The sequence below is a fragment of the Bidens hawaiensis genome, unplaced genomic scaffold (assembly GCF_021521415.1).
Source record: "Bidens hawaiensis isolate Kalapana, Puna unplaced genomic scaffold, B.hawaiensis_p1.1 tig00018883_1, whole genome shotgun sequence".
Taxonomy (NCBI): domain Eukaryota; kingdom Viridiplantae; phylum Streptophyta; class Magnoliopsida; order Asterales; family Asteraceae; genus Bidens; species Bidens hawaiensis.
Window position 1 is genome coordinate 44,593 of NW_027492869.1, and position 24,374 is coordinate 68,966.

The window sequence follows — 24,374 nt, forward strand, 5'->3', positions numbered from 1 at the left end:
CCTTTGCATAATTTTTGGCTCAAATCATTAAATTACGTGCACATTTTTCATATTATACTATTAAAAGAGTGAGGCTTAATAATGAGGGTGAATTCACTTCACATGCTTTCAATGATTATTGTGTGTCTGTTGGAATTGTTGTGAACACCCAGTTGCACATGTACATACACAAAATGGTTTAGCTGAATCGTTGATTAAACGTCTCCAACTAATAGCTAGACCATTAATAATGGGAACAAAGATCCCTTTATATATTTGGGGCCATGCAATTTTACATGCTGGATCATTAATTCGTATGAGACCAACTGCAAATCACAAGTACTGGCCTATACAACTTGTATCTGGACAAGAGCCAAATATTTCCCATCTTAGAATTTTTGGATGTGAAGTATATGTTCCTATTGCACCACCACAACACACAATGATGGGGCCTCAAAGAAGGTTAGGAATAAATGTTGGATATGAAACGGATTCAATTATAAGATATCTTGAACCTTTAACCGGTGATGTCTTTACAGCACGTTTTGCTGATTGCCAATTTGATGAGTCAGTCTCCCCTTCATTAGAGGGAGAAAATAAAAATAAAGAAAAGGATATCTCATGGTGTGAACCTTCTTTGTCATATCTTGATCCTAGAACAAAACAATGTGAGACAGAAGTTCAGAGGATAATGCATCTGCAAGAAATTGCAAATCAATTGCCTGATGCATTTACTGATACGAAAAGAGTAACTAAATCTTATATACTAGCTGCTAATGCTCTAGCTCGAGTTGAGATTCCAAAGAAACAAATTGATGAGAAAATGCCTCATGAATCCCAGAAACGGTTGAAACGTGGGAGGCCAACTAGATCAAAAGATAAAAATCCTCGAAAGAGAAAAATTCATGAAACGGAAACATACCATAAGGAAAATGTTTCCAATGAATTACTAGAAATCAAAACTATCCCTCTGGAAAGAATGAATGATATAACATTTCCTCAGGAAAAAGTAAATGATTTTAGCAAAGATGTCAATCAACTATGGCCATAACAATATATTATGGAACCAAAGTGAAACTGAAAATATTGATGATATATTTTCTTATTCAGTGGCAACCGAAATCATGAGTGGTGATGATGCTCCTGAACCAAAATCTGTCAAAGAATGTCAAGATAGACATGACTGGGATAAATGGAAAGATGTTATGCAAGCTGAGTTACAAGATATTTGTGAGAAAACTAGACTTGTAACCTGTAGAGATTACAAGCTGAGTTACAAGATATTTGTGATAAATGGAAAGATGCTATGCAACCTGTAGGGTATAAATGGATATTTGTGAGAAAACTAAATGAGAAAAATGAAGTTACAAGATATAAAGCTAGACTTGTGGCTCAAGGATTTTCTCAAAGACCAGGAATTGACTACGAGGAAACATATTTTCCTGTCATGGCTGTAATTACCTTCAGGTATTTAATCGGCTTAGTTGTGTCTGACAATTTAGAAATGCGACTCATGGATGTTGTTACAGCTTACTTATATGGATCACTTGATAGCGACATCTATATGAAAACCCCAAAAGGATTTAGATTTCCAGAAGCATTAAGTTCAAAACCCAAAGAAATGTATTCTATCAACTTACAAAGATCTTTATATGGGTTGAAACAATCTGGAAGGATGTGGTACAATCGTTTACGTGATTATTTGATAAGTAAAGGATATACAAATAATATTATATGTCCTTGCGTCTTTATCAAGAAGACAACATCTGGATATGTGATCATAGTTGTATATGTTGATGACCTAAATATAATGGGGACGGGAAAAGAAATTCATGAAGCAATTGCTCTTTTGAAAAATGAATTTGAAATGAAAGATCTTGGAAAAACCAAATATTGTCTTGGTTTACAGATTGAACAAATGCCTAATGGAATACTTGTCCATCAATCAACTTACACTGAAAAGCTTCTAAAATGTTTTAATATGGACAAGCAAATTCTTTAAGTTCCCCAATGGTTGTTAGATCACTCAATATCGATAAAGATCCATTTCTCCCTTGCGAAGACGACGAAGACATCCTTGGTCCCGAGGTACCATATCTTAGTGCGATTGGAGCTCTTATGTATCTTACTAACGGTACAAGACCTGACATATCTTTTGCAGTTAATTTGTTAGCAAGGTTTAGTTCATCTCCTACCAAAAGACATTGGAAAGGGATTAAACACAATTTTTGATACCTTCGAGGAACAGTTGATTTAGGCTTATTTTATCCTAACAATTCAAAAGAATATTTAGTTGGTTATGCAGATGCATGTTATATATCTGATCCCCATAAGGCAAGATCTCAAACCGGATATGTATTCATGAGTGGAGGAACCGCAATTTCATGGCGCTCTCAAAAACAAACACTCATTGCAGCAATCAAATCATGCTGAAGTTATTGCCTTACATTAAGCTTCTAGAGAATATGTATGGCTAAGATCTATTATGCAACACATATCAACTTCTTGTGGGTTAGATAAAGACATAAATCCAATTCCAATCTATGAAGACAACGAAGCTTGTATCTTACAAAAGAAAGAAGGATATATTAAAAGTGACAGACAAAAGATATACCACCGAGATTTATTTCATACACTCAGGAGCTTATTAAAGATAATCAAGTTGAAATGAGATGTGTCAAATCGAGCAATAATTCAGCAGATCTTTTTACGAAGGCACTCCCTACAAAAGTTTTTAGAAAACACGTTCATGATATTGGGATGCGACATCTACATAAAATATAATGATGCCAACTTGAGGGGGAGATTTACACTACACTCTTTTTCCCTTAGCTAAGGTTTTCTCCCACTAGGTTTTTCTTTAGCAAGGTTTTTATTGAGGCAGTACTCCAAGACACCAAAGTTTGCAAAAAGTGTCATCCAAGGGGGAGTGTAGTAAATTATTTCAAAGAAGATGAGTGACACATTTGTTAAACCTTTGGCTACATGAACACTCCAAATCTATTCAATAGTTGAGTTTGTCCCCTATAGATTTAATTTTTGTGTAGTATAAATACTACAACGATGAAAATGAAAAATTATCCCTTCGACAGTGAACTTGAATAAGTTCTTATTTTTATCCTTCTTAAAATCTCTACAAAATTCCAGTTTATAGATATTGTGGTAATAATAGTTAAATTATAACAATAAGCATTTTCTTTGTCTTTTTTTTTTTTTTTTTGATTTATTGTATGTTGGCCTATTCATTTTTCATATTTCATATTAGTATTATTAAAATGAAATATACAAAATCAACTCTGATTGTAACCAAAAATCAAATATTTAGGTGGTTCAATGTAACATCCCAAATTTCATTTAATATTTTAAAAGAATTGGGTTTAATTAAATTCTAGAAGATAAATGTAATTATATAAAGTATGAGGGGAATAAGTGTCTTTATATGGAAAGTTAAACATGAAACCCTAACCCTATCTTATAAGAGTAGCCACCATCTCATTTCATTTCCATCCTTGCCTCCACACCTCAAGAAACACACACTTCTTCATTCTTAACCCAATTCCCGTTTTTGAGAAAATAATCCACAAAGACACGACGATTCCTGGAGATCTAACCGTCGGATCGGTCTCAAATTTTAATTGAGTGATCATGGACATAAATAAGATTTCCACCGATCAGAGATTGTGAAGCCCGGTTGTTATAAGCAAAACCGTAACAGCAAAAATAGAGTTTTTTCCGGAAATTGTTTTAGTTTTCCAGCAACTGCAGAGGTGGCCTCCAGCGGCGGCAGTGGACGGAGCTAGTAGGTCTCGGAGATACGGTTATGTGGCCGCTTGAATAACTCGATTCCGAGTTCGTTTGATATGGTTTCGATCTATTCAAGTGATTTCAAACATAAACCTCAACGGTACGTTTTTGTTAAAAAGGTTTGCTTTTGTTGTACGGATTTTCATGAAAATTGGTTGGATGATAGAACGGAACGTGATTATTGATAAATTAATGAACTTGCTAGTAAACGGGTTAGTTGGTTCATTTCGGGTAAAACGAATAGTGTTCGGTTCATGAAAAGGGCTGGTAAACAAAGTCGGTTTTGCATGAAATTTTGTAGGCTAGTAAATTGGACCTTATTTTGTGAGAAAAATGTAAACTTGAACGTAAACGAGATGTTCGGAATGAAACGGAACAAACGGGTAACGTTTGAACCAAGTTAGAGCAAATAAAACAACATGGTTAAAGTCCAAGGCTCATTTATTATGCAAGACGAGCAAAACGAGTCAAAAAGAAGAATGGAAAATAATGGGAATAAAAAAATATTTAAATAAAAAGTAATTGAATCGAATGAACAAAGTAATCAAATTGAGTGGGTAAAGTAATCGAATTGAATGGGCAAAGTAATCGAATTGAATAGGCAAAGTAATCGAATCGAATGGGCAAAATAATTGAATCGAATGGACAAAGTAATCGAATCGAATTATATTCGATTAGAATCTGCCATTCGATTAGAATGGTTATTCGATTAGAACTTTCATGTGATTAGAATCTGCGATTCGATTAGAATTGCGATTCGATTAGATGATAAAGTTAGAGGTAGTTAATTGATACTTATAATTATTACACAGTTATCCGTGCTCAACTGAATAAATGTGTTACAATCAATTCCGAAAGAAGCAGGTGTCAGGTGAGTTTCTAACCCCTTTTCTCTATTATGTTTTTCGGGGTTGTGTGCATACTCCTATGTGTTTAGTTAATACACTTATCTTAAATGTTAAGTGTATGCTACATGAATGTTATGAATGATATTTGAATGGTATAGAAAGGGTTAAGGTATGTATGTAGATGTATATGAATATATATATATATATATATATAACTAAAAGTATGTATGGTATGTATGATTTTATGGAAAGATATGTATGGTGGTATGCTTAAAGGGTTGCAGACCCTAATAAATTATATGAAGGTTAAAGGGTTGCAGACCCTAATAATATATGCGAAGGTTAAAGGGTTGCAGACTCTTCTAAATTCTGAGAAGGTTAAAGGGTTGCAGACCCTAATAATGTCTGCGAAGGTTATAGGGCGGAAGGCTCTTTAAAACGTAGAGATAATTACGTATGTATAAGTAAGCTAAAACAAGAAAGTATGAAAGTATGAAAGAATGAAAGTATGAAAGAATGTAAGTATGAAAGTATGAAAGAATGTAAGTACGAAGGTATGAAGGAATGCAAGTATTAAAGTATATAACTATGTATATATGAAGGAAAGACGTAGGTTAAGTATGTAATATGTATCTACGGATACATATACATATATATATATATATATATATGAATGTAATGTATGTTACCTGATTAACTAAAACTCACTCAGCGTAGCTGACTTTTAGTATGCACGCAGGCAAACAGGATGAAGGAGTTGGCTTGAGGGGAACACATGACATGGACTGAGCTGACTGGCATCTAGTAAAGAAAAGTTCATGTTTTATGTTAAGATAAACTGAAAGTTTAAAGACAAGATTTTAATATGAATATTTGATGTTTTTATATTTCGCGAAAAGTTTTAATTCACTCTGATATTTAGAACTGTGTTTATGAATAGATCCAACAGCAAAGTAGGGCATCGAGACCAGGGCCTTACATTCAATCAATTACTTGGGGTAGATTGGCTATGTACGTGGGATGGTTAAATCAATTATTTGAAAATTTTGATTGTTTGGTTATCTTTAATTTTGGATAATTATTTGGTTTCCAAAATCAAAGCTGGAGCAATATTATTTCAATGGCTTGTAGGAAAAAAGTTTAATAAAAAACTGAATGTTAGAAACTAAAAAACCAAATAGAGTGTGTGAAACGTAACAACCATGTTTTAAGGCTTGTGTGTAGGTTTTTCTTCAGTTGATACGTAACTTGTATAATTTTTGTAATACGAGTGATTTGAGTAATTTGGGTATTTTGTGTAATATGTGTATTTTGTGTTGTGTAATTTATGTATATTGTGTAGTATATGTAGTTAATTTATGTAATTTTGTCTATTTCGTGGTTGAGTAATTAATGTAACTTGGATAATTTATGTAATTTTTGTAGATGTCATTTGAGTAATTTATGTCATTTATATATTGTGTAGTAATTTGTGTACTTGAGGTAATATTTGTAATTTTGTGTAATTTGTATAGTTTAGGTAAGTTGCGTGTTTCTGTATGTAATCACTGAAAAGGAATGTATTTTCTTCTTTTTTTAAAAAAAATATATGTGTTTTTTAATATGTATTATAAAAAATATGTTATTTTATCATTTCAAAGTAGTAATTCAGTTTTTTATTTAAAAACATGAAATTGAGAGAAATAATTAGTTTTTATTGGAAATGTGAAACGAATTAATTAATTCTTTTACCTAAATACTCTTTCATAATTAAATATTAGTTATTTTTCTCTCATCTCTTAACTTAAAATTATTGTTTAATTTCAACCACACAAACTCAAACATTTAATTGAATGTGTGGCTATATATATATATATATATATATATATATATATATATATATATATTGGATGGATCATGCGAGAAGTAAAAATTATAGCGAGAAGTGAATCTAGATCATTGATCATGTGTAATCAATGGTATAGATTAAAAGTGGCATATTTGTAATTACCAACACAATATTTATAACCTATTTTTAATTAAAAGGGGTGGATTAGTATTTTGTTTGTAGGCTTAATAAATTAAAAACGCAAGATTAACTCCCCCTTTCATTCCCTAATTAACTTTCTATATATACCCACCTAATGATTTAAATATTAGTTCCACAATCATCATCATCATCAACAAAATTTAAATTCCACAATCTTCAATTACCAATCTAATTGATTTTTAGAAAAAAAAATATTGATTATTTATACTAAGGTTAGTATCACGTTATTTATTTTTTTATTTTTAAGTAAAACTAAGGGGTTTTTTTAATAAAGGGGAATTAGGGAAAATTAAATACATTTTATTTTATATATTTCATAATAAAATAACTGATTTATTCAAAGTAAATTTGTCTATACTACATTTGTTATGATTACACAACATTTAAAAGTGTGTTTACACTACATTAGACATGCCTACACTATATTAGTTATGACTACACAAAATTTTGTTTACCTCCACTACATTAGTTATGACTACACAACATTTGAAAGTGTGCCTACACTACATTTGTTATGGCTAAACAACATTTAAAATTATGTCTACACTAAACTACATTAGTTACGACTACACAACATTTGAATGTATGTCTACACTACATTAGTTATGACTACACAACATTTGAAAGTGTGCATACACTACACTACATTAATTATAACTACACAACGTTTTAAAGTGTGCTTACACCACATACGTAGCTATATCTACATTACATAAAATGAGCTTACATTACATTAATTGAGTAAAATCAACAAAAAAAAAACCCTTCACATTTGAGATTAAATAATAATAATAATAATAAGCCATGTTAAAAAAATAAAATGATTTTATGTCAAATAGATTCTATCGGTTCAAATTTTAGATAAAATGAAAAATAACAATAATAGTTTTTAACTTACAACTTGATAGTAACTAATCATTAATTATTAAACCATTAATAAGCATAAGTTACAAAACTAAACATTATATATTTCACTAATATACCCTTATATATAAATAATAAGAAAATAAAAAAGAAATCATGTGATTGGTTAGAACCTCTTTTCGCACTTCTCGCAATAAAAAGCATTTCTGAAAAGAACCTAATCCTATATATATATATATATATATATATATATATATATATATATATAGGGTAGGGTTATCCTAAAAATAAGTAGTTTCCTAGGAAGACTAAGAATAAATCATAGCCATTGGATCATACCAATCAATGGTTGAGATTTAAAATTACCAAAAACCGTCATAGTTTCCTAGAATTACTCTTTCACCATTATAACCGACATAGTTTCCTAGAATTATTCTTTCACCATTGGTTTTAATGCCAAATGTTAAAATTCTATTGGTTCTTACCATTCTTAGAAAACAATTTCTTTTTATTTGAACCTTTATATATATATATATATATATATATATATATATATATATATATATTATCTTATAATAATTAAATGACCTATTAAGTCTACGGCGCCTGAATTTACATAACCGTTCAGTTATGATTTGAGTGAATTGAATGCTTTGAATATCATCAGTTTTGAATTCGATCATCAATTTAAGATAGTGATTAAATCGGTTTCCAATCGTTTCATCAATCAGCTGTTTCGTTCTCACCTTGTTTAAACCAATTAGGAATTTATATAAGAATTCGGCCACTCTTCTCACTCTCGATCATTCACAATCAAGCAGTCATCAACCCTAGCTACCTATTATATTGAATCCAGGTATGATCTCTTGCAATTGAGAATTCATTCGATGAATTGTGTTATCTACTTTGAAATTATGTATGGTTCATGCTTTATTATCTTATTCTTTTTTAGAGGCTCAATGGATTCAAGCTTGTGAATTGGCTCTGTTTTTTAATCAGTTGGATGACCGACTTACCTTCGATGGCAAGTTTATACAGGATACGCTTTTTTTTGTTTAGAATATCTAAATTGTTATCAACTTTTGTAAATCCTACTAGAAGATGTGTTATATTTAGTTTATTACTAATTTATTATTTTGTTAGAAAAATAATTTGGTTCCATACAATGTGTATAAACTCATGGAAGTACCATACAATATATCACGAGATAGATTGATAAACTAACACAAATAAGCATCGCGTTGCGAATTATCGTTGTCTCATTATCACGCGGGTTTATTATTGGGTTCCTAATGGGCACCCAATAGAATAACTATAATGATAGTCTGATGCGAATTGTGAATCATCTAATGGGTTCCTAAGTCACATCGGTTGACTTAAATTTTGATCAATAATTTATTTAATCGTTACCAAACTAAACTGTCAAGTCAAACCGAACAAATAAATATCACTAACATTAATCTGTGATGAGCAGATAGTGCAATTACAGATAAGAAAATCTGATTATTAGAAAATAAAAACCAAACTCAAAGCTTCAATAAGTCAACATTCATTAAATCAATAAGAGCAAAAATTGAGTACACGACCCATTTTGTCTTCTATATGTACCTGATTTGGAAATTTATATATTACATTCTTATTAATAACTTGATTTAGGTATTGGTACCGATTGTTAAGGTACCGAACCGGTACCGATTTGGTACCGTTAGGTACCGAATCGGGACCAATTTTTTGAGTTTCAGTAAGGTACTAGTATTTTCTGAATTTTACCTTCAATACCAAATCGAATATTTTGGTACCGGTACTAAAAAAATGCGTTTTTTGGATCGGGATTTTCGGTAACGGTACCAATCTCAATCGTAACTTGATTAGTTGTAGTTTATTATTCTTTCCAGTTAAAATTCTTTATTTTTTCTAACATAGTGATTCAAGAATATTTTTAATCATACAAAGTTAGATTTGTAAATTATTGTATGTTTTAATTACTAGCTTTATTATGTGTTTTATTTTAATCATGCAAACTTAGACTTTGTAATTTATCATCTATTTTGGAATTTGTAGCTTATCATTCTCTTTAGTTTAACTATCACCCAATTTATCAATAGTTTGGGTTAAACACCTTGTCAGTGGGCAAACGCTCTCCAATACTATTCCTTTTTATCGGAACAATATAATGGGACTTTATAAGTTTATCGTCTATTTTATTAATTTGTTCATACGAGATTGGAATTGGTGGTTGTGGATGGAATTAACGTATTACACACACACACACACACACACACACACACACACACACATACGCGCCATACAATTAAACTACTATCTCTATTTTTAGATGGACATAATAAAACGTTTAAAACCAACATTTGTTTGCCTGATAGTATAGAACCATGTTTTAACTAACATCTGTTGTGACACCAAATCTAACTAACCCGTTTTATAAAATCATATAGTTATGCCTTGTTCATAGTTAACTCCTTAAATCCAGCTTTAATCACAACAGCTCCATTTCTTATTCATTTATATATATCATTTGTTCACTTACACCGATATCGCCCTAAACAAATACTGACTGAATTCTCTTTGCACAGCAAACCGACGTCATACCGAAAACATCCCCATTACGTCCCCGCTGCAACGCGCGGGCACACATACTAGTATATATATAAACCTATAGATACGCTAACACATTTTTCTCCACCGTCAACGATATACTATCATTGTTATGGTGTTCACCATAACCCATAGCATCATAAAAAATCTTTCAAACAAGTTGTCAAAATATTGTGATCGTTTGATTATTCGCTATAAAATAGACAGAGGAGGAGGAAGGGAGATGGTGAGTAGGTGGTCAGTTGGAGAAGATGGTGGTTGCATGGGGAAGTGATTGAAGCGAGTAGGCAGCACCGGCTCTTGGGTGGTGCAACTCGGACAACCGGCTGGGCACCTAATTTTAGGGGGCATAAAAATTTATATTATATATATATATATATTCCTTTATAGTATATGAATAAATCTTAATCCCCTTGTTATATATTGGGCCCAATTTTTATGTTACCATAATCCATTTGTGGTATTAGGCCCAAACTAATAAAAACAAATAAAAAAACTGATCATAACTAAAAAACCGTTTGAATTCCATTATTCCATCTTCCACAGAATTGCAGTCGGCAACCCAAAATCTAAAATCTAATTGACTTGTTGTGACCTACCTGGTTGTGAAGAACAGAAGCTCGAACTCGAAGGGGAGGGAGAGACCAATGAGCCGACAGAAGCTTGAAGAGGGAAGGTATGTATATGTTATTTGTTTATTCGGTTTCAACTGTCGTCTGCTCAACTAGTTATATATTGATTATTTGATTACTCAATTGGTTGTGTAATGTGTACGTATCCTACTATCCTTATCCATTACAATATAGAATATAAAGTATTGTGAGGACCTGATCAATGATTGCCACCGTCAATGGCCACCAACTCCCAATACAATAATTCAATTATGAATTATACTTTTATATATAATATAAAGTATTGTGTAATTGAGTATAAATAATAATTTTGCGTTAAAATAATAGGAATATGCCTCCTAAACAATTATTCGATGCTCAAAAACGTAAAAAAAAAAAGAGATGATGCAAGAAAAAAGTCTCAAGCCGGTGCTATGCATAAATTTATATAAAAACTGGCAATTGAAAAGCCTATTGAAGAGAAAGAGGTTGAAGAGAAAGAACATGCTAATGAACAAAATCATGTGGAAGTAGTACATGAAGAGCCGGAAGAGGAAGACCATGTTGAGGCTAATATAAAGAAAGAGCATGTCAAGCATAATCATGTTGATATATTTGATCCAAGAAGGTGGGAATGACTTAATTCTGACGAGATTAAACTTTTGGTTGAGAAAGGTCCTAAAAGAGATAATAATATAATAAATGGTCCGTATGATAAGCATAAAAGACGTTTTTCATTAGCTTTATATACAAGAACTTTATCAAATTTGGAGAAATGTGATCGCCCATGGCTAGTATATTCGATAGAGGTAGACAAGATATTTTATTTCTGTTGTAAAGTGTTTAGAAAAGGGCTCCCGAATGGTAATCTGGATGGGGAGGGTTATAATAATCGGCACCATGCTTCCACTAGTGTCAAAAACCATGAAGTTTCCTTGGATCATCTCAAAAATATGAATAGTTGGCTTGATATGCGTAAAAGATTAAAGTTAAACGAAACAATTGATAAAACTCAGTAAGAGCAATTCAAGAAAGAAAGAGACTGTTGGATGCGGGTCCTTTTAAGAATCGTTGCATTAGTCAGGTTTCTTGCTAAAAAATAATTTAGCATTTCGTGGAACAAAAGAAAAGTTGTATAAAAAAGGTAATGGTAAATTGTTTTTTTTTACTCCAACCAAATTGTAACTAATTGTACTTCTTATTTGAATTTGTATCTAACAGGTAATGGAAATTTCTTGGGTCTTGTTGAAATGTTGGAAGAGTTTGATCCAGTTATCAAAGAGCATGTCCGGCGGATCATAAATGATGAGGTTCATGTTCATTATCTGGGACACAACATCCAAAACGAGTTAATTTTTATGATAGCTAAAAAGAAATCATAAAACAGATAAAAGAAGCAAAGTATTATTCAATCATACTAGATTGTACTCCAGATTCAAGTCACCAGGAACAAATGACTATAATTGTGAGGTATTTAAAGTTCTCTTCTAATTCGGTTACTGTCGAGGAGTCATTTTTAGGGTTTTTGCTGTTAATGATACCACAGGGAAAGGATTATTTGATGTTACGGTTGAGGAGTTAAAGTCTCTTGGTTTAGAACTGGATGATATGTGTGGTCAAGGTTATGACAATGGAGCAAACATGAAAGGAAAACACTAAGGAGTGCAAACGAGATTTTTAAATGAGAATTCTAGAGCATTTTACACTCCTCGTGGTTGCCATTCTCCTAATCTTACATTATATGATATGGCTACCATTTCTACTAAAGGAACGAGTTTTTTTGGAAAGATCCAACGCATGTATACTATCTTTGCAAATTCTAATAATCGGTGGCAAATTTTGAAAGATAATATTAAATCTTGGAGTCTGAAGTCTTTGTCTCAAACGCGTTGGGAAAGTCGTGTCGAAAGTGTTAAAGCTATTAAATTGCAACTTGCTGATGTACGAGAGGCTTTACTTGAAGTTGGAGAAAAGACGGTGATCTTGCAATTGCAGATGAAGCAACTACAATACCAGAAAATATTGGTTTTAACTTTTTGGTATCAATTGTCATCTGGTATGAAGTGTTAAACAAAGTGAATATAGTGAGTAAAAGGTTACAATCGAAAGATATGCACCTAGAGATTGCTATTAAAGAAATAAAGAGATTGATTGACTTCTTCAAGGATTTTAGAGAAAATGGTTTTTCAAAAGCGATTGATGAAGCTGAGAAGATTGCTTTTGAAATGGGTATTGACCCGATATTTGCACAAAAACATGTAATTAAAAGGAAAAAAACAAAGTGATGAATGTTCAAGTAGCTAAGAAGCTTCATTTATTCCTCAAGAGAGTTTTAGAGTAAATTATTTTTTATATATTATTGATCAAGTTATTACTTCTCTTGAGACAAGATTTGATCAATTCAAAAATTATGAGAAATTATTTGGATTTTTGTTTCCACAAAACTTGAGGGGAATTGAAGATGAAGATCTTATGTTATCTTGTAATTTTCTTGAAAGTGCACTTAAGTTTGAAGGAAGATCGGAAATTGATGGTGAGGAGCTTTATATGGAGTTAGGCTCATTAGACACATTATATTCCATGGACTTTAGTAGCCCTATTGAAGTGTTGAACCATTTGAACGAGCCCTAAGAAAATTTCCCAAGTGCAAGAATTGCATATAGAATATTGTTAACTATTCCGATCACTGTGGCATCCGCAGAAAGAAGTTTTTCAAAGTTGAAGTTATTAAAATCTTATTTACGATCCACAATATCCCAAGAAAAACTTAATGGGTTGGCAATGATAGTCATCGAGAGTGAAATCTTAGATAGTATAAATTGCGAAGAGGTGATTAAACAATTTGCTGTCAAGAATGCTAGGTGAACTTTACGAATCATTTTATAGACGTTAGCTATTATTGTATTTGAGTTTATTACTATATTTTTGCGTAGTAATTAACGAATCATTGGTTAGACGTTTTGCTATTTTTATTGTTATAACGATAATGTTGTTTAAAAAAAATATCTTATATATTTCTTTACTCTTAAGGCCTTTGGGCCTTTTTTTTAATGCTCGGCCTAGGTATTTGAATTCTCGAAAACAGCCATGCGAGTAGGTTTTAATATACGGAAAAACATACGGATATTTAGTTTATCATTAAGTTTTAGGTATTAAATCTGTAAAATATTTCCTTTTATTTATTAAAATATCATTTTAAAGGACGGTATACTCTCCGCCATGCAAACCACCATTCTTCCACTAGTTCTACCTACCCTTCCAAAGTATAAATAAAGCTACCATACAAGTATACAACACACTTTTCATTCACAATCCCAAATCCCGTATCTAAAATGACGATTCTAGCCCTACTGCTTTACCCCTCCCTCACTGCCATACTATTGTATCTACTCCTTAACCTACGCACACGTCACCCTAACCGTCTGCCACCGGGTCCCACCCCATGGCCGATCGTCGGAAACCTACCGCACCTCGGCACAGTTCCGCACCACTCGCTGGCTGCGTTGGCGGCAAAGTACGGCCCGTTGATGCACCTCCGACTAGGCTTCGTTGACGTGGTGGTGGCCGCCTCTGCGTCCGTCGCGTCACAGTTTTTAAAAACTCATGACGCGAATTTCGCCAGTCGGCCACCGAACTCCGGCGCGGAGCATATCGCGTATAACTATCAGGATTTGGTGTTTGCACCGTACGGTCCGCGGTGGCGAATGCTTAGGAAGATATGCTCCGTGCACCTCTTTTCCGCCAAAGCGCTCGTTGATTACCGTCATGTTCGCCAGGTTTTGTAACTTATTTCCAAAAACAAGTACTAAAAATGGGATCCAAGATGATATCATGATAGTAATATTTTATTAAATTATTTAATACTAATAGACTTGTTCAAGACTTTTAGCGGTTTTTGTTTGTTTTTTAATTCCATTTTCAGCATAATTCAATCAATGAATTGAAGTTAATTGTTTTTTATTTATTTGACTTTTTATAAGGCTGAGGGGTGTGGGGCTTCAACGGGGGCGCGAGCGCGCTAACACCACACCACCAGGGTGTTAGCGGGGGCGCTAACGGGGCGCTAACGCGAAAAACAATGCAGGCGTGAGCCGGTTAACGGGAGAAGAGAGAAGGCTGCACAACTTTTGATGGTTTTTTGACCGTTGGGAGCCGAACAAGCAAAAAAAAAATATTTTTCCTATATAATTATATCCCATTTCACCCACTTTTATACCAAAACTTCAAACCTTCACCCAAAATCAATTCATCTTCTCAACTTTTTTTTTAAAAAAATGGCTGGAAATTGGTTCCCAAACCTTGATTCAGATTATCTTGACGATGATTTATGGTCGTCACCGCACCAACCGATGTTTTATTTGGAGCCGAAAGAATCATCCGGCTTTCAACCATCCAACACACAACCGTCTCTTAACTTTGTTGTTCCGGAGACACAAGAATCACACGGTGAAGCTACGGGACCAAAAAGACGCGTCCACCGGAAAAAACAAGTTGCAACGGACGGGTCGGGACCGGCTTCGACTCCGAGGACGAAACGGAAAGCCACTCCGTGGTCATCGGATGAGAAGGAAGCCTTGTGTCGGGCTTAAATAGTCATTTCTGAGGATCGGCGTTGCGGTAATTGTTTTAACGTTTTTAAAAATGATTTTTAATAAAAAAGTTAAATAAAAAAGTTAAATGGAAATCTAATTTATTTAGTCATTTTTTAGCCGACTACCAAAAGAGCAAGATTTTTTGGACAAAGGTTAGGGAGACGTTCTACATGCTCGTTGGGAGTACAGAGCGGAACGCCGATATGATTTCGGGTCGGTGGTCCGAAATCAGAAAATTTGTCGGCTTGTTTACTAATCTTTTCAACAGGAACAGCGGTCGTATGAGACCAAGTGGCAGTGATGATTTGGCGGTTTACAATTTCACGGTCGAAGAGTGGAAGCAGGAGTGTTTGCGGAGGTATGGGATGGTGAAGACGTGGGACGATTTAAAGTTGTGGGAGAGGTTGAAAAGGTGTTCCAAGTGGGTTGAGCTGGTGGCGCCGGACTTTGATGAGGAAGTAAGGCCGAAACGGACTAAAACTAGTTCGTCTGGAGCGTATAGCACTTCAACCGGGTCGGATTGCCGTGTTGGATTCGACCTAAACATTGCGGAGGAGGAAACGTCTTCACCGCCGAGGAGGTGGCTATTGGGAAGGGACGCCAAGGGGAAAAAACCGGCTGAGGGGGAAGCCGTAAACATCGCCAATCTTGTTGAATCCCTCAATAAATTCAACAAAACCATGGAGGTGGTCTCTTATGACAAAAAAGAAAAAAGTCGAATGAGAGATTTGGACTTTCTTACTAGAGACTTCAGTAACCTAAATCCGGTCGATCAAATGCTAATGGAAAAGCAAAAGGAACGTATCCGAAAGAGGTTGATCGAAGAAGACCAAGCCGAAGAATAAGAAGAATGTTTTTTTTTAGTACTTTAATTTTTATTTTATTTTTAGATATTAATGTGTTTTTTTATTAATGTGTGTTTTTTTTAATAATTTATGAGTTTTTTTAATAATACGTTGTTTGAATATATTTATAAAAAAATAAAAAAAAAATTCGCTGGAGCCCCTGCTGGAGCCCCTCCACACCAGGGCCAGAGACTCCAACGGCGGCTCCAACACCCCCCTTATCCAGTTTCTCTCTCTGCCACACGTCATAATATTATTGGTTGGAGCCCCCATTAAAGCCCCCCACACCCCTCAGCCTAACAAGTATGGGGTCTACGACGGAACATTCAAACTGTGTGTGATTTGTTCTCCGGTGCAGGAGGAAGTCGCAATACTCACGCGCGCTTTAGTCAGCGCCGGAGAATCACCGGTGAAGTTAGGTCAACTGCTTAACGTGTGCACCACAAACGCATTAGCAAGAGCGATGCTAGGCCGGAGAGTGTTCGGCGACGGTGATCCAAAGGCGGATGAGTTTAAAGATATGGTGGTTGAGATGATGGTGTTGGCCGGAGAATTCAACATCGGTGACTTCATCCCGGCGCTTGACTGGCTGGACCTGCAAGGCATTGCGCGAAAGATGAAGAAGCTACACGCTCGATTCGATTCGTTTCTTAACACGATTCTGGAAGAGCATAAATCCGGGGAGGGTGGCGCGTCTAGTCACAGGGATTTGTTGAGCAAGCTGATCTCGTTAAAGGATGATGCCGATGGAGAGGGAGGGAAGCTTTCGGATGTCGAAATCAAAGCTTTGCTTCTGGTATGTATGTTCTCACTGCCAATCGATGTTTTTATAAATTTATTGGTTCGAGACCACCTTCAACTACATGTTGTAATATTTACGGCAATCTAGTACTGAATTAGTTACATGTCTAACTGATTAATTAGGGATAATCTATGAATCTGAAACTTAATTATTAAAAATAATTAACAAGTTTAACCAAACACTGTAGTCTCTTAATAAATAAATAACTATATAGTAAACATTTCAAATACTACTATTAACACACGGTCATTGTATTATAGTCTTACAGTTTTAAAAATAAATAATACGTTTTTATTTTCAAAAGTGTTTTCAGTTTTTTACCACAATTTAATAAACCGAAAATTTCAAATATTGCTTAAATAGAATATTAAACTAAAAATTTTGAGCAAAAATTATTATTATTATTATTATTATTAAGGATAAGGTTTAATGAGGGGCGGTAGTTGATTTTTTTAAGAAGGTATATTCAAATAGATATGTGATATCAAGTTTAAGGTAATAAAATAAGATGATCAAATGCAAAAATAAAATATGATGTTTGAACTTGAAGTAGTATATATACAATCAAACAAATGCTATATATCAAAGAAAAAAGTCAAAAAAGAAAACTTGGCCGTTAAAGAAAACTCGTACTTGGATTTTTGTGACCGGCGAAGTGTAACTTTCGTAGTCAGGACTTTATGTGAAAAATATATAATTAATAACTAGTTATAATATTCAACATCAATATATATTAATTGAAACCATTCAATAACGTATGACAAAAAGATTTTTGTCATTCTTACTTTGGTGTAATGTAAAGGTGATTAGGATGTAAATATGTAGTCAATGGTTAAATCTCTAAACTTGTAATGCTTAGTCGTTTAAAAAAATCAAGGTATGATAATGTGATGATGAGAAACATTTTCATTGATGCCTGACTCTAGAGAAAGCCTTTGAACATAGTTAACATTTTAAAAGATATAAAATTAGTTAAATTATTACAAGATATAAAAACCCGTTTTTAAGTTATATACACACACTCACAATTCGATAAAATTAACATTTGTTGACCGTTTAAAATGATACAAAATTATATTCAAATAATTAAAACTTCTGATATTTGTTCATAATTAGCTAAATCTCGTTTGATGTCTAACTAAAGCTTATCAATGTTCCAGAACTTATTCGCTGCAGGAACAGATACATCATCTAGCACAGTGGAATTGGCAATGGCTGAACTAATTCGCAATCCACAAATACTAAGACAAGCTCAAGAAGAAATGGACAATGTTGTTGGTCGAGGCCGGCTTGTAACCGAATCGGACCTTGGACAACTAACATTCCTCCAAGCCATTGTAAAGGAGACATTTAGACTCCACCCATCAACACCACTCTCATTGCCAAGAATTGCATCAGAGGGTTGTGAAGTTGATGGGTATTACATTCCCAAGGGGTCCACACTCCTTGTTAACGTGTGGGCTATTGCCCGTGACCCAAAATTTTGGACGGAACCACTTGAATTTCGTCCCACACGGTTCTTACCTGGAGGTGAAAAGCCCAATGTTGATGTTAAAGGAAATGACTTTGAGGTTATACCATTTGGGGCCGGGCGAAGGATTTGTGTGGGAATTAGCCTAGGGTTGAGAATGGTCCAGTTGCTTCTTGCAACGTTGGTACAAACCTTTGACTAGGAACTGGCTAACGGGGTACAACCTGAGAAGCTCAACATGAGCGAAGCCTATGGGCTAACCCTTCAAAGAGCTGAGCCCTTGATAGTGCGCCCGAAGCCGAGGCTAGCTCCTCACGTATATGAAAGTGGTTAAGCACTAACTTTTCGTTTGAAAAATTAATAATTTGTATTTCTTTTTTGGTTTATTGTTGTAAGTTGAGAACACCCAATAGGGATGGGTATTTATGCTCATAAGTTAATAATAATATACGAATTGATAAATATAAACATACTTTTTAGTACACCTAGTTACAACGCAAGATAACATCCACACACGATGTAATAAAATTAACATTTCGAACGTTACAAGTGATTACACCCAATAAAAAATACATAACATGTAATAAATTTTGCACCAAAGACCGTATTACTATATCATGAGTCATGACAAACTATACGCTAAAATATGATGACTCATGTTAATACGCTACTCATTTAAGTCAAACGCTACAATAAACTGAGCCTATTTCAAACGCTACAATAAACTGGGCCTATTTCAAAGACACTTGTCGTCGCTAAAGCGTTGGCTATCTCGATGACACCATGTCGTTGATATAGCTCATGTCAAGATACTTATCTTTTCTTATTGAGAAGAGATTACTCCATAGAATAGTAACCAACTTTGAAAGTTCTTCCAATCAAGTCACTGATAAAAATTTTTGTTCTAATCAGGTCATTAAACTTTCATTTTTGTTCCAATCCTAAATATTTTACCTAGATAGTAGGTAATCTAGGTATTTTTTAATTTTTCAATGTTTTTACTTTGCATAATAACTTTTAAAGGTTGCGAAAATTAGTAAAAATGCAAAATTTAATTTTAAAATTCCGAAAATTTGAAAAAAAAGTTCAGAAAATTGAGGTTTGGGTCAAAACGGGTTTCGGGTCAGTTTTTTTTTAACCAACGAATCAGCGCGTTTCAACACGTTACAGCTCGTTCTAACAGCAAAAGCTCGTTTAAGCGATTTTTCAGTTCGTTTCAGCATATAACAGCTCCTTTAAGCGATTTTTCAGTTCGTTTCAACACCTAACAGCTCGTTTAAGTGATTTTTCAGTTCGTTTCAGCACCTAACAGCTCTTTTAAGCGGTTTTTTTCAGTTTGTTTCAGCATCTAACAGCTCGTTTAAGTGGTTTTTCAGTTCGTTTCAGCACCTAACAGCTCGTTTAAGCGGTTTTTCAGTTTGTTTCAGCACCTAACACCTCGTTTAAGCGATTTTTCAGTTCGTTTCAACACCTAACAGCTCGTTTAAGCAATTTTTCAGTTCGTTTCAGCACCTAACACCTCGTTTAAGCGATTTTTCAGTTCGTTTCAGCACCTAACACCTCGTATAAGCGATTTTTCAGTTCGTTTCAACACCTAACAACTTGTTTTAGCACCTAATCGCTTAAACGAGCTGTTAGGTGCTGAAACGAACTGAAAATCGCTTAAACGAGCTGTTAGGTGCTGAAACGAACTGAAAAACCGCTTAAACGAGCTGTCAAGTGCTGAAACGAACTGAAAAAACCGCTTAAACGAGCTGTCAAGTGCTGAAACGAACTGAAAAACCGCTTAAACGAGCTGTTAGGTGCTGAAACGAACTGAAAAACCGCTTAAACGAGCTGTTAGGTGCTGAAACGAACTGAAAAACCGCTTAAACGAGCTGTCAGGTGCTGAAACGAACTGAAAAACCGCTTAAACGAGTTGTCAGGTGCTGAAACGAACTGAAAAAACCGCTTAAAAGAGTTGTTAGGTGCTGAAACGAACTGAAAAACCGCTTAAACGAGTTTTTGCTGTTAAAACGAGCTGTAACGTGTTGAAAACGCTCTGATTCGTCGGTTCAAAAAAAAACTGACCCGAAACCCGTTTTAACCTGAACCTCAATTTTCCGAACTTTTTTTGCAAATTTTCAGAATTTTAAAATTATATTTCACATTTTTACTAATTTTCGCAATATTTAAAAATTATTATGCAAAGTAAAAACATTGAAAAATTATAAAAATCCTAGATTACCTGCTATCCAGGTAAAATATATAGGATTGAAACAAAAATGAAAGTTCAATGACCTGATTAGAACAAAAGTTTTTGTCAATGACCTGATTGGAACAACTTTCAAAGTTGGTTACTATTTTATGGAGTAATCCTTATAGAGAAATAGCATAAATAGTTTTTGTCTTCATTCCAATGTTTTATTGAGGTAAAAGTGGCTAACAAAAAATTTTATTTTTCATGTCCATTTTTTTATCTGGATTTGCATTTGTTGAACTGTTTTTAATAGTTAACGAATATTTAAAAACATGTAAGTGATTATCTTAGTAATTTGTTTACATCATTCACCTCTTGTTGCAATACATTTACGAAGTATTTTTCATGAAAGCTGTAAATTTTGGTGTTCGGATATCCATCTCTCGATAATACATGTCTTAATTGTTTTTGGTTCGTGGTTCGCGTTAGGTTAGACAACCTAATAGAAATATAATATCAAATGCGTTCTTAATGAGAAAATACGTCATTAAAAATTCATATTAAGAATATGATATCGTACACCGTTCTCAACAAATTTTCATTTTTAAAAATGGTTTTATAACTTTTTAGAAACATATATTTATTGGCAACTATTTTTCAATATAAGAAAGAGCATTAAAGGTTTACTTTCAAAATTGTATAAGAACACGTTATTATAGTTTTTAATAAGGACATATGATATATGAGAGCATTTCATTGGAATCCTTATACCATAAGGTTTTGATCAATTTTACACTACGTGCGATTCTTTAAAATATGGAACAAATGTATGGATATATAGTTGGTGGGAAATGATCAAAACACGTTATTAGAGAGTGAAATAGAGAACTAATAAAAAAATATTTTTAATAAAAAAATATTTTTTAAATTTTTTATTTCATCATTCTTATATGTTGTTATTCTTCACCACAAAAGAATATAAAAATAAAAAAAAAGTTAAAAAAATTTTAAAAAGATTTTTATAAACAAAACGCGTTGTAATGCATATATGCAACACGTCGACCTTTTTATAATGCATGTGTGCAAAAGTGTGTATTTTGATATATGAAATAGTGTAGAATAACATATATGCAGCTGTTTGTATTGTATATTTGCAATAGTGTCATATTATATACAAAAATTTAAAAAAATCGATATAGTGCATATGTGCATTCGTGTTGTATTACGTATATGCATTAGTGTGCATTGCATACAATATATAGTGTTATATTTGCGTATATTCAATAATGTGAATTGTATAATGCAATTGTGTTGTATTATATGCAATAAAACACTATTGTATATATAAAATACACATTATTGCATATATGCACTACATCGACAATTTTTTTAAGGAAAATATTGTAGCATCCTACTTTTGATAATAATAAATTAAAAGAAATTCCGTTTACTTAAGGGTGTGGGCTAGGACAATAAGGGATGGTGATGGGCCTTAGGTCCATGGGCTTAAGGGCATATAAACTCCCTTAAACCCTAAAACCCTAATTTCCATCTTTAAGCCTCCATACACACTAAAAAACACACACAAACATTCCTCTATCCTCACGGCTTAGATTCGAATCCAAATAAAAAAAGGGATTGTGCTAGATCTTTGATTATTCAAGCAAGAACCAAGTCTAGAGTCACGTATTGAAGCTAACCCGTAGCTCGATGTGAACATAAAACGTACGTTTTAGCTTAAAGATTACATTTTTAAGGTCAGTTTGCCCTAAGGGTTGATACGAAGGCAAATCAGGCATTCTTATGCAATAAAAATGTGAGCTTGACGTTAAAAATGAACTTATTCAACTCGTTAATTAAGATCTAGCTAAAACGGGTTTGAAATAAAACGGGTTTGAAATCGATAAAGGTTCAAACTTTATGCAAGACGGGTTAGATCTTGATGTTATTATAACGATAAAAGTAATATAAGTATTGTATAACGTAATAATAACAATGATTGTTGCCATGGAGCCAAAGTGGTAGCAAATAAATATAGAAATAATAATAAAGCCGCTACAGTGGAAAGAATGGAAAGTAAGGAATTTATTCGAATGAAAAGTATTCGAATAGAAAGTGGAAAGAATGGAAACACTGAATCAAGTCCTTAAAGGAACCTCTTATTCAGCAAGGTAATCTATTTGAATAAGAAAGTATTCGAATAAGAAAAGTGGAAAATGTAAACGAATAGAAGTGTAATCGATTCGAATGGATATTGTAATCGAATCCAATTGTAAAGTAATCGAATCGAATCAGGGTGGAAAAGTATTCGAATCAAATGTAGAAAGTGATCGAATCGAATGGCCATTCGATTAGAACAACCATTCAATTAGAAAGGAACCATTCGATTAAAATGTTCATTCGATTAGAAAGGGTCCATTCGACTAGAAGGGTTCATTCGATTGGATCAAGCAATTCGATTAGAATCTGCCAGTTCGATTCTGCCCCCGGACCCCCGTAGCTAGGGGTTTCACTAACATAGAAGTATGATAAAGTAGTTAGTTTACTAACACTTAAACTTATTACACAGTTAGTCGTGCACAACTAAGAAAGTGTGTTACCATTAACTCAGAGAAGAACATGACCCATGTGAGTTTCAAACCCCATTTCCTTGTTATGTTTTCGGGGTTGTGTGCATACTCGATGTAATTAGTTAATACACTTACCTTAAGTGGTAAGTGTATGGTATGTGATTGTTTTATGAATGATGTATGAATGATATATGAAAGTTATAGAAAAGATTAAGTGTATGTGTGGAGGTACATAAATATAAATATAAATATAAATATAAAAGATAATGTATGGTTGTATGGTGGTATGCCTAAAGGGTTGCAGACCCTAATAATATATGCGAAGGTTACAAGGTTGCGGACCCTAATATTATCTACGAAGGTTAAAGGGTTGCAGACCCTAATAATATATGCGAAGGTTAAAATGTTGCATGCCCTAATAATATATGCGAAGGTTATAGGGCGAAACGCTCTTTAAAACGAATAATAGTTATGTATGTAATGTACAGGCTAAAAGAATAAAAGTATGAAAGAAAGATGGAAAGTATGTACGCATGTATGAGAGAAAGGTAGACATGTTATGTATGTAATATTTATCTTCGGATACGTATAATGAAGTATGTGAATGTATTGTATGTTGCCTGTTTTAACTAGAACTCACTCAGCATAACTGACTTTTAGTATGCACGCAAGTGAATAGGCTAAGACAGCTCGCTTGAATGAAGACACATGGCATTGGACTGAAGAGGCTGACATCTTTAGAAGAATGTTATGATGTTTAAATATGACTTTTTATATTATGTAAAAGACAAGATTTTGGTTGTTATGAAAAGATTTCAATGATTATGTAATATATGGGTAAAGTTTTATATTCCGTGAAAAGTTTTAATTAACTCTGATATTTAGAACTATGTTTATGAGTAAATCCAACGCCAACGTAGGGCACCAGGACCGGGGGCCTACAAATATTAACTTATTATAAGGAAGAAACAAAAACAAATAAAAAAATATGTTTTAAAAAAAAGTTAAAAATAATTCTTTATTATTTATCTAGTTCTCTCTTTAAGAAGAGTTATGTCTAGATCCCACCCCTATAGTTGGTAATCAATATATATATATATATATAGGGTTAGTATCATTTAAGAACTTTTAAAAAGTTAAGAACTCTTAGGAACTCTAAACAACCAA

General features: G+C 33.4%; 2 protein-coding genes across 2 annotated transcripts; both read left to right on the plus strand.

The window, feature by feature from the left end:
- Positions 1-1,103: 1,103 nt before the first annotated feature.
- On the plus strand, positions 1,104-13,033 carry LOC143557307 (uncharacterized). Its single transcript, XM_077046415.1, has 4 exons — positions 1,104-1,209; positions 11,970-12,058; positions 12,136-12,218; positions 12,712-13,033. The coding sequence occupies exons 1-4, from the start codon at positions 1,104-1,106 to the stop codon at positions 13,031-13,033; spliced, it is 600 nt and encodes a 199-aa protein (XP_076902530.1).
- Positions 13,034-14,066: 1,033 nt separating this feature from the next.
- Positions 14,067-18,920, plus strand: LOC143557308 (flavonoid 3'-monooxygenase-like). The gene is made up of 3 exons (XM_077046416.1): positions 14,067-14,524; positions 16,544-16,981; positions 18,148-18,920. Exons 1-3 carry the CDS (start codon positions 14,081-14,083, stop codon positions 18,658-18,660), a joined length of 1,395 nt encoding a protein of 464 aa, XP_076902531.1. The 5' UTR covers positions 14,067-14,080; the 3' UTR covers positions 18,661-18,920.
- Positions 18,921-24,374: the final 5,454 nt, after the last annotated feature.